Source organism: Zonotrichia albicollis, chromosome 4, assembly GCF_047830755.1.
Source record: "Zonotrichia albicollis isolate bZonAlb1 chromosome 4, bZonAlb1.hap1, whole genome shotgun sequence".
Taxonomy (NCBI): Eukaryota; Metazoa; Chordata; class Aves; order Passeriformes; family Passerellidae; genus Zonotrichia; species Zonotrichia albicollis.
Window position 1 is genome coordinate 50,479,157 of NC_133822.1, and position 12,161 is coordinate 50,491,317.

The 12,161-nt window shown below is 39.4% G+C and overlaps 1 protein-coding gene across 12 annotated transcripts in view; it reads left to right on the plus strand.

Annotated features, from left to right (window-relative positions):
* Positions 1–12,161, plus strand: part of GRIP1 (glutamate receptor interacting protein 1) — a 305,895-nt gene that overhangs the window by 248,039 nt on the left and 45,695 nt on the right. For all 12 annotated transcript variants that reach the window (XM_026797175.2, XM_026797183.2, XM_074539768.1 and 9 more), the window contains 2 exons: positions 9,099–9,246; positions 10,844–11,013. In XM_026797175.2, the coding sequence (XP_026652976.2) occupies positions 9,099–9,246; positions 10,844–11,013 (318 nt within the window). The remainder of the gene's footprint in view (positions 1–9,098; positions 9,247–10,843; positions 11,014–12,161) is intronic.

A 12,161-nucleotide genomic window follows, 5' to 3' on the forward strand; every position in this document is an offset into this window, starting at 1 on the left:
CTGTAACTTGGTCTAGTGGAGAGTGACCCTGCTTTATGGAAGGGGATCGGGACTAAATGGTTTTTAAGGTCCCTCCCAACTCAAACCATTCCGTGATTCAATGGTTCTTTGAGAGCATTTGTGCTAATTAGTGTTTTGTATTGTAGGGCCTCAGCAGAGGACTTATTATTTGCACATTTTCAGTGTCTGTCTCATTTTGGAAGATGGTTTTTAAAAATAATTATTTGTAAGTTCCATTCCTGGAATGAAATGCAGGAAGAATTCCATTACTGCTGATTTCTGCAAACATTTCACAATCAATCTAATGCTATATAGTGTTTCAGGACAGTTTTCAGGAGCCATCCTTCAATGGAAAGGTGCTATTTGAGGCTCAGGTTGCCAAACTAACCATAAAGGTGTACTTGTAAGCTCCCAAGTTCTGAAACCATGTGCTGCCATCAGGGATAGAGATTTTGAGTTCCTAATAGTTCTTTAAGTGCCATGTGAATTTTCGGTGTGGTATTCTTTCTCAAGGTAACAAAGGCAGAAAGTTTTAGTGCCTGGGCTTATTTACAATAATAAACTCAGACTGTCCTCAAAGAGGCAGATCCTGGATTCTCTGTACAGGCATCATCTACCAAGTTGCTTTTGTGTTGTAAATTGTGCAATAGACAGATTGCAGTTTAGATTAACAAGGCACGTGTAAAGAAAAAGAGAGGTAAATCAAGAGATTGGGATTTTATACAGCTTTGAGCAGGGAAGAGGCCTAGTAAAAGTGTGAGCTTGAAACAGTTAGTATGAGGAAGCAGCATCCTGAGAACTGGGGAAAGTATTTTGAGCTGAAGTTGTTTAGGCAGGTTTTTATGGTCTGAACATGAAAGTCCCAAACTGATTTTGGACATGTCCATATCCACAGTCTGGGAGCATTTTTAAGGCAGAGATGGTTCTTCAACTAGTTAGTGATATTTTTTAGCTGAGAAGGATGGTGGGGCTAAGGTTGCAAAGTATGAAATTGGTAAAAGCAGCTCCTAAGCTTTTGATTTGAAGAAGGTGGCTAAATTAGAAGCATATAAATGAGCTGCAGGAATTAGGCAACAAGAGGAAAATTGAAAGACTGTGCCAGTCAGTTGACAAGAATATTAAATTGCTTGTGGATAGACAGGATAATAGGTGGCACATTTGTTTAGAGAATAATGTCTCCATTTTCCATTCTGAGGTTGAGAGGTCTCTGATTTTGCTGGCATCATTCTGCTGGCATCCTCTTGCTATTATTCCTATTTATCATTTTTGAAATTTGATTATTCTAAAGGTGAGAGAGTATAAAATGCCATTGGTGGCTTTTTTCCTTAGCAGCAATTAATGGAGTTTTTTCCTGTGAACTCTGTGATCTTTCTTTAAGTAGACCAGCAGTTCCAGTGGTGCCCTGTTACTTGCATATAAAGGAAAACACACTATTTTATTTATCTATTTTTGGTGCTGGTTTTGCCTCTCTGGTTCTAGTTCAGGTAAAATTATAACAGCTGTTGCTCATTCTACAGCCTGTCTGTAACACACAATACCCCAAAATCAATGGAATGCAAGGAGCACATATATTGTATTATAGATTGTAAGTTCGGCCTTGGAGACTGACACTTCGAACAAGAACAATATTTAATTTTTAAATAGTGGTTCTATTATTAAAAACTGCTTTTCTTTCTCTACAAATATTACTCATAATATGTTGTCAGCTTACTCTGTTTTATAGAATCATGGAATAGTTTGGGTTGGAAGAGACCTTAAATATCATCTAGTTCCAGTCCCTCTGCCACAGGCAGGGATGCCGCTAGATCTTGTTGCCTAGGGCTCAGTCAAACCTGGCCTTGAATGCCCCCAGGAATGGGGCATGCACAGCTTCTCCAGGCAACCTGTACCTGTGCTTTACCACCTTCTGGTAAAGAGTTTCCTCCTAACAGCTAAACTAAATCTCCTCTCTTTCAGTTTAAAACTGTTCCACCTTGTTCTGTCACTATCTACCCATGCAAGAGGTCATTCTCCATCTTTTTTATAAGGTCCTTCAAGTACTGCAAGGCAGCAATGAGGTCTTCCCAGAGCCTTCTCTTCCCCAGTTCTCTCAGCCCATCCTCCAGCAAAGGTGCTCCAGCACTCTAAGCAGCTTCATGGCCCTCCATTGGACCTACTCCAACAGTTTCACAGCTTTCTTAGCTTTCCAGAAATCCCTTTTAGAGCTTGCTAGCTGTCATTGATTTTATTTTGCCCATAAGATCTGCGATGAGTAAAAGGTTACTCTGCTAAATGAAGCATGAACAAAGCCAGGGTGCAAACATTATGCAATGTTAGTAGAACAGGGTACCAAAGCCAGCACCGTGAATCATGCTCTGTGTTTGGTACATTTATGACCTTTAGCCACAAATGTATGAGGAATCAAATAATATTACTCTGAATGAGTGATAATGGTGCTACCCAGCTGTAGGGCATCTTGAATGTTGTTCCTGTGCCCTTTAAACACTGCAGAAGTCTTATTCCTGCCTCTCTTCCTTGCTGCTGCATTCCCTCTTGAAACCATTGACCCATGATCCCAATCTCAATTTCTTGATTGAATAGATCATCTTTAAAAATATGTAATTATTTCCTTTCTTCACAAAATAGAGATCAAACAATCTTTGCGGTACAAGGAAAGTGTATTACATAAATAAGTGACCTCCCATGCCCCCACCTCCGCACAAAAAAATCAGTATTTAAATAACCATCACTCAGATCTCTGTAAGAGACTTGGTTGGCCATCCAATTCATGTAAAAAAAATGAGTAAATGAAAATGCCCCTACAAAAGAAATTGTAAATGGTAGCAAAGTAGCCTAAGTGCTTTATGATGTAGATGAAGAACAGGGGCAAAAGTGGGGTTATGTCAGCTCTTTTTATCTGTGACTTGGTGAAACCTGGAAAAAGAAAAGAAGAAAGGTATCAGAAGCAGAAAGGAAGGAGAAAAGCAGAGAAAAGCTTCTCTACTTGCAGCAGATCTCTCTCTTGCACACACATTTCTAGTTGTAGTTTTTGTTTTGCATGAGATCATGGAAAAGACAGACAAGTTGACTATCTCTATGGCAATCTCAGGAAAACATGAAAAGGGACATAGGGGAGCCACAGTATGACAGAGGACTATGAGCCTCACACAGCTAGGAATGCAGTCTTGCACCAAACTGTGAGGAGCTGGGACAACTTTAAGTGTGTCAGTCTTACGGAGAAAATGTTTTAATGGATACCAAAAAATGGGGGGCTTAGGCTGGTATTCACGTAAAAGAAATACTCCTTAAGAATACAAAAACCACACAGAGAATGACAAGATACGTTAAGTGTAGTTTAAGATACTGTCTGGCAGTAATGAATAGTCTGTGGGTGAATGAAGAAAAGTGGATGTGAATGCACACAGAGTCCCTGAGTGCTTTCACATTGCTCTGCTGTCAGCTGAGCAGTACTGTAAGGGACCTTGCAAAATGGTCTGTATGGAGAGCGTCACTGCTAAAACCACACATCTTAGAAATTAAATTCATCAAGCCTGTTAGAAGTCCTGCCTGTAATTTGGGTTGGTTATCTGGTCTCAAGTTTGAACAGCTAGCTGTGGATTTCAAGTGCCGTGTAAGATTTGTATCAGCTTTGATTTTTGCATTTCAGCAATCTAGCTTCCCTAAGCAGGGGCAAATACTCAGAACTCATGGTGGTAAGTGTGTGGTATTTTCATCCATTTCTGTTACAAAAAGCAAAAAGCTTTTAACATTTCAGCTCTAGTTTCTTAACACAGAAAACAGGGAGGCTAATCCCTAGCACACTGATTCTGGACTGGCACAACCACATCTACTGTGCTTTCCTCACCATTGATTATTCTGTCAATCATAGAATGATTTAGGTTGGAAAGGACTTTAAAGATCATCCAGTTCTAGCCCCTGTGCCATGGGCCGGGACACCTTCCATTAGACAAGGTTGCTCAGAGCCCCATCCAACCTGGTCTTGAACACTGCCAGGGATGAGGCATCCACTATTTCTCTGGGCAACCTGCTAAATAGGTGCATATGTAGAAAAGAGTTTCTCCTACTTTTTTTTTTTTTTTTTTTTCAGGTAAGGCAGGGGAAAAAGCCAAGCACTTGTATTTCTTTAAAACATTCTGCAGCTTCTCTGGGCAACCAACCTTGTATGTTATTCTCAACTGACACTAAGATACCAAATAAAGGCACAGATTTGGTTGCTTATTCTGTGCTTTACACATCAGTTTCATCACTGCTGCTTTTAAGTACCTTCTGCTTGTGTGCTGAGTGCTGACAGTCGCTTGTTGGGATGTCTCAAACTTTCGCTGCGATGGAGTGTTTTGTATTGGACCCTTGTTTTGTATTGGACCCTTTCTGGAGCTCACACTGGCTTATGTACACTCTGCAAACGCATAGTTCCCCTACATTCTGTTGGGTTTTGTTAAAGAAAGCAAGTTCGAGGAAAGGCTTGTGCGTTTCTGCATTTAAGGATTTGTGAGTGTCCATCTATGAGAGTTTACTCAACAGCTTCTTTGGGGAGCAGTCAGTGCTGTCCCTTATACATCAGAGCTGTCACATACATGATTGCTGAGCAGGTACTGGAAAAGATTCATTGATTTTTGTGAATTGGAAAAAGAACAAAGAGAGCAGAGGAAAGCAAGAATGTAGTCTAAGGCATTTGGGAGTAATGGGCGATTGAAACTGATTTCTTCAATCTTTCTGTAAGTGTTCCAACGTTTTGCTCTTAAAGGCAAGAGTGTCAAAATTTCAGGTTTTTTTCCACTTCTCAACAATCTTCCTTAACTTCACTAAGATATGCATCTCTAATCCACTAGTCTGAACATGAGACATGCAGGCACCGGGTATAAAAATTAGGATTACAGAAAAGGAGAAAGAACATAAAGTCTCAGGTGTGCTGACAAGAACTGAATGGAGAAAAGGGAGCTCCTACCTGAGGGAGAGATTGCTTTGCTTAGAATCATAGAATCTTTATGGTTGGAAAAGACATCTAAAATCAGCAAGTCCAGCCATACTTGCTATCTGTGGGCTGCAAAGATTTTGTATAAAGGGAACAAGAAAAGGTGTGAGGGGTAGAAGAGCACACTTCTTCAATCAAGAAAAACTATTTCTGTAAAATACTGTCTTCTGTTTTTAACATAAGTGAGACACATTTAAATCTGTGAAGGTACTGCTACAAAAGTGTTAAAACTTTGTGTTGCAAGAACTACAAGGTTTGAGGACCTATGCATTTTTTCTGGTCTGAACCAGCACCTTGCTAGATTTTTTTTACTACTGTCAGTTAGAGAATCACAACAGAGAAGGCTGCAGGGACCTGCTATACACAGTTTTAAGGTGAAAACCTGGTTAGTCTGTGAACACCTAATAGAGAAGAAGCTTGGAAAATTAGTGTGAGATAGTAAGATATCCACTTGTTTGTCACATCATTTCTATGAAGTACAGCAGCATCCAGGAGAGGTCAATAGCAGTCTTCTGAAGCTGTGTGTTTCAATTGGTCCAGCTGGCTCTTTAGAGACAAAATCTATTTTGACATCCTTCCTCTGTTGTCAAGATCTTTTAAGCTGCTCAAAAAAATTATTTGTACCTTGTTTTGCCATGACTCTGAAAAAATAAAAGAGCAGCCCAAACCTTGCAGTTGAGAAGTGAGAGGCTGCAGAGCACAGGTAGTAGCAGCAGAGCTCAGTGTTCCCACAGGAGCAAGCTCAGTAGCTGTACTTCCCAGTTTTAAGTACAGGAAGGCTTTGGAAAGGAAAAGAAAGGCATCATAGACTAAAAAGGTTGGTTTCCTGTGAATTTAGTGTCATTATTGATCACAAGCTATGACTGAAGCTTTTCCCTCTCTAGGGCAGTTAAAGGTACTGTTTCACATGTAGATCCTCTGCTGCCTAACACAGCAGCTCACTTTCTGGTTTCCCCACTGTGGGAATCCTAGTGTTTTTTGTCCTCTACCACCCACCAGTTGTTGACCTGGATTTCAGATACCATGAGGATCAGTAAGGATTAACAGATATATACATTTTTGAGGATATAAAGAAACGCATGTAATGTGATGTCTTTATCAGGTTAAAATTACACTTTTCAATTTTCAAAATGATTTGTGATTATCTTTTGAGGCAGAGGAGGTTGGTAACACTACTCATTTTATTTTAAAAACATTTCTAAATACTACACTACATATTATTTATACTATACTAAATATAGTATATTGACATATCATTAAATTATATCCAGAATAAAACCCCTTGTTTTCCGTGATTTAAGCTGTCAAATAAAAAAGGTGTGTGGCGTGTAGTTGTATTAGCATGCAGAAAGCAATGCTGCATCCTCTGGGAGGTTTTAATCAAGCCTCTTGTAGTGATTGAGATGCAATACTCTAAAATGAGAAAAATTATTAACAAAATCAAAAATCTAGAGTGCCTTTCACACAAATATTCATCAGTGTATTCATCAGTATCTTATGTAATTACATAGTCAATAAATCAACATAGTGTGTAAGTGCTTCAGTCATGGTGTAAATATCTTAATGACTGGAACATCTTCACACATGAATAATTTATACCTGTATGATTCATTTTTCATATCCACGCTTTACTTCAGCATGAAAAACTAATTCTTCTCTGTCAGAGAATGTGTGCTTGATTATTGCCTTTTTTCTCTTCCTTGTGCTTCTTTTCCACTGTTAGACACACTCCATTTCTTCTCTTCTGGTTCCTCTAATGTAGTTATCTTATTTATTCATCCTGTCTGCCTTGGTTTGTGTCCCCGTGCATTTCAACAGGCACCTGGGAAATAACACTCGGGCATAAGCTGCTTGTGCTTATGCAGTTTCCCAAGTAACTGGAAAAAGGACCAGCATCTTGAAAGATTTACACATTCTCAACAGATATTTGCATTCAGTTTCCTCTCCTCAAGGCAGCCATTGCAGAAAGAACTTGTGCAAGTAGGGCTTTGCCATTTTCTGGATCAGTATGAGTTAAAACCTTTGTCAAGGTACAGATGGCAAAAATTGTTTGAGTCTTCTTCTCATATATTTGTAAATGTGGAACTTGTGTGTAGCTCCAGAAACCACTGTAATGTTCAAGATGAAAATAATTGCTTCTCAGTGTAGGAATGGGAATAAGGAATACTTAAATTCTGCTCTGCTGCACATGTTTATTTGGCTGTTTGCAAGGCACTGCATGAATCCTGCCTTACTTAGACCTTTAACCAAGTCATCTAAGAGAGGAATTTTATTGTGATAAACTCCTTCTTTAGTTAGTAAGAGAAAGACAGGTAAGTTAGTAACTAGTTAGTAAGACAAAGACTGCTGAGGGCAGTTCATCCAGCTTTAAAGCTACTTAGTGCTTGAAGCTCCAGGCAGAAGTGCTATTGGGTGGACTCTATTCTTTTAGCTCCGAATTTAAACATCAGTTCAAGTTTGTGGAACAGCTTATTTTGTAGTGCCTGTGAAGGTTGAGCCTTTAAAAATTCAACCCTATTTGTGTACAGAAATTGTTAACTCAGATTTAATGACAGCTTTCAAAATTGCTGAATCTTGCCTTCAAATCCTCAGATTTTGAACTTGAAAAAAAAAGAAAACCAGCAAGAATCTAAAAATTATTTCAAGTTGTGGGGGGAAAAGGAGTTCTATAATAATCAACTGACACTTTTCTGGTATTGTATGTTATTCTATCCAACCTTTTTTCCATTTCTATATGCAGTTTACCTACATTACACTCTAATGAGGAAGCGCACCTTCACTGTGTTCATCATCCTCTCATTCAATTTCTTTTATTATTATATAGATTGTTAGTTTTGTATCCTAATACAGTTTTACTGTTAATTCTGTGCCAGTATTACATTTTTTACTATTTTTTTAGATTTAAGACTGAGTGGAGTATCTTATATCTGTCCTCTCCTCCATACTTGGAAGCCCAGCTGCAGCTCTTTCACAGCTTCAATCTTAGTGTCTTCTGAGACACATCACAATTGACTGTTGTCTTTGTGTCCTCACAGCTGGTTCCAGTCTGTTGTGAATACCAATCTCTCCTGCTTGCTGACAGGACATTTGGTAACTTTGATCCGACATAAGTCTTCATTTATTCAGTTTTTTCTTACTTTGACTGTAAGCACCTCCCAGGGTTTCTGATAGCACTTTGTTTGTCTCAGTCTTTTAATATCCTTAAAGGACATCATCTCTTACTGTATCTTACTGCACTGAGTTATTGATCAATGGGTATTGGTTAGTAGGAGTTTTCAGCCAGTCTCCAGAATGTACTTCACCCTGATCCCTGCCTGCTTTGTTTTGGCATTTAGGAAGAAGTCTGCTCTCTTTTTGCTCTGTTGTGTCTAGCACTTGTTCTCTAGGGCAGTTTCTCACCACAGTCATCAATCATGACTGTTGCTCCAACTTATTTTCCTGTTTTCTTTATTCAGTGTTGATCACTTACTGTCTATGTCCTGTTGTAAGGCAGTATTTTATCCAGTGGAAGGATGCTAAAAGACTCTTCTGAACTTCCTCACATATATTTTGCTTTAACTTCTACTGTGTATAGGTGTCACGCCTCCTGCACTTTCACCATTTTGGCCTTTCTTTTGTGAAGGATTTCTTGTAGACCCTTTCTTTATCTTCATTTGATTATTAGAGCTGCTATCTACAGACCTTCATCTTAGTTTGTGAAAATCAGTTTCCCTTCCTTCTATAACCTATTCACTGGTTCATTTTTTTCAGATAATTTTCGACTTTTTAAATTAATTCTGTTTTTTCAGCATGTCTGTTTGAATTCCAGGTAATGTTTATCTTCAGTTGTTCAAGAGAATGATTCACTAACACACCCTGTTTCCCTCATCTGTTCCATCTCTGATTCTAACATACTCTGAAACTTTCAGATATCCCAGATTCAGAAACTTTCTCTTGCTTTTATAATTTTCAGCATCAAGAGCTGGTTATTGACTCCTTGAATTATGCTATTCCAGTATTTCTTAAAGTGGCATGTTATCTGGTCAGAGGAATAGAATTGCCATGGAGATTTTATGTGGGGAAACATGAAAATGGCAAAAGTACCACATTGGTATAATACTGATCTTTTGTTGTCTAATTTTAACAGATTCAGTAGCAACAGCTTCTGGGCCACTGCTAGTTGAAGTTGCCAAAACTCCTGGTGCTGCTCTTGGGGTCGCACTATCTACCTCGATGTGCTGCAACAAACAGGTCATTGTCATAGACAAAATCAAATCTGCAAGTATTGCAGACAGGTGAGTGTGACAGAGGACTGACACTGCAGGTCCATGCATCCATTTTACTTCTTTTTCTATTTGGTCTGGTTTTAAAGGAACCCTTCCCTTTGTTGAGAAAATCGACTGAACCAGGTCCTCTCAAGGTTGCATGTCTTAAAATTAGCACTTTGTCAGCTGGCTGTTCCAGAGGGCTGAGTCCAAGGCTTCCATCTATTTTAGCTCATCCGTGCAGTATTCGGTGACATAAGCCAGCCCCCGTAGTACGTGACTGGCTGCTTGCACTGTGCAGCACAGGAGTCTGGCTGTTAAATGTAACACTGTGGCAGAGATCAGGATTTTAAAAAAATAAACATTACCCACTGGAATTCTTGAAGTAAGCCCACCATATGGAACAGCTGTCAAGGGAAGTAAATTTTGAGGCTTTGCAACCTTGGAGTGTTCTTTTAGGATATATCACTCAATCTTGTGGCACAGTGAAATGGAACTCCTTATGTGTGGATTCTTCTACTGATATTTTGAATACAAGTGAAGTATAAGGAAGACTGGCTTCTGTATTTTTAAATTGTTTTGCTGTAATATTTCCACTTCATTTAAACCTTCAAATAAAACCATTTAAACCATTAAAATTATAGCTAGATATTTTTCCCCAGTGGTCTGATCCCCTGCAACAAAGTTGTGGGATCTTTCCTGGGAGATGTGTGTGTGTGTGTGTATGTGTGTGTGTGTTTATACATATACAAGATATTTCTATATTCATATCTCTATTTAAATTTTTTTTAAATATTACGTTTCAGCAGCAAATTCTTCCTGCATGTCCCCAGTCACCCTACCTTGTAACTCCTCTTTGGCAACGGTGCTTTTGGTAGCACCCACTTGTAGCAGTGAGTCTACAGCTCCTCTGTGGGCTTTTCCCTACAGTAGAAACTTTGAGAGTGACGGCCATTGATCCAGGGGTGTTCTCCAGTTCAATGGTGCAGGATGCTTTAATTTTCTCCCTCTGTTTTTTCCCATTTCGCAGGGGGTAACCAATTAAAGGAGCTGTCCACTTGACTGGTACGTCGGGATGCTGACTGCTGTGTTTGCATTTCTCAACTCATCCAGTAGCCAGTCTCTTGAGTGCAGCAAAATTTAGCAGATAGCCCCCTCCCCACCCCACTCCTAGAGTCACCATGCTAGCCCTGGTTTCATTATTTGTTTGACTACTGCATAATTTCATCATCATTTACAGCTTTTGTACTAATAAATGTTTGAATTATAACTCAAAAAATGATGAACTGGGTGCTTGTGTGAGGGATATGTGACCAAGTTATTCGAGTCTCCTTAAGCTCTTCTCATTTTATCCTGCTGCCATTCACATATATTTTAGAGTCAGCTACCCCATTGCAGTTTGCAGTTCTGTGAGTGATGTCTTGGCATATACTGTATTAACGGAATTGTTTTTAAGGTTTGTACTAATAGAGTTAAAGTCTGACCAGTGACAGTGCCTACAAAACACAAATGTCTCTCGAAAAAAAGAACATGTTCATAGTTGTCATGACCAGTTTGAAGGCAGAAAAACTCATTGTGCAAGCAAATAGCATACCTGATCATACCAAGTTTTTCCCCTTTTGTATAGATGTGGTGCATTACATGTAGGAGACCATATTCTGTCCATTGATGGCACCAGCATGGAGTACTGTACACTGGCGGAAGCAACGCAGTTTTTGGCTAATGCAACTGATAATGTCAAACTGGAGATCCTTCCCCACCACCAGACACGGCTAGCACTGAAGGGCCCAGAGCACGGTAAGAGGATCTGTAGCACCAAATGCCTTTTTCTCTTGCTTTCTTGTGCTTTGCCTGCCCATGCTGAATGATCAAAGCTATCGCTGCAGTTTTGTCTGTAAGTGTTGTTTCAGCTCCCCACGTTATGCTTCTGCAGTTTCTGAGCAGCTCTGTGTGTTCTTGGTCTTAATGAACCCTCTGAGATTCCTATGGCCAGAGAGGGAAATGTTTTGCGAAGAAATACCTCTACAAACTTGCAAATGCACATAAAGACACCTGTTGACTCTACTGTTGCAATTGTTGGGGATGCTATGAAATACTTCAGTAAATTCATCTCTACATTGATTCTTAAATTTAGTGTGGGAAAGTAGTACCACAGCCAAACTTATTTTCAGCATATTGATTTGATAGTTCTGGTCAATTAATAACACCTGTTCTCCCCTAAAATACTTAAACCCCTCCCTTACTTTCTCTTGTTAATGGCATTATTATTTATTGCCATCATCTTTTAAAGTGCTTCTGAGATTGCTTCATAGGTTCACTGTCAGGGCTTATGAAAACTGTTTGGAAAGTTTCCTGGATTGCAGACCTTTTCACTGTGATTCTTATGTCATACCAATATGCTTGAATAGAATTGCTTTCCATTCTCAAATCAAATGTTTGTAAAATGTCTTAGTATTTGAAGATGGAAGCTGCCTGTCTTGTCTTCTAACTAATTGGGAGAAAGTGGCTAATTCACAGTAATCCTTAAATTCAGTCTGAAATAGCAAATGTTGATAGACATCAAAACAGTAACACGGGTTATCAAATACACAGAGAATAGGTACATGTGTTGCAGCATGAACCAGTGGCTTAATTTTTCTGAGCCTGTGGTACTGTGCTTCTGCCTCCTCTAGACCAAGACAAGATTTCTGAGGTCTTGAAATGTCAGTGATGGTCATGGATATTCTGGGACATCCATGCAGCATCCAGGTTGTCCCTTGATAAGCAGTGTTCTAGACAGTTTCTCAGAGTGGGTAATACTGAACTAGTGACAGAGGAGACATTCATTTCTCCTAGACCAGGGTGAAAAAAAGTAACCTTTGCAATTACATGTTCTCCCTGTACTCAGCTCTTGCCCTTTTCTACTTAAGCTGCTTAGAGCCACAAGGAGCAGAGTGATACTGCAC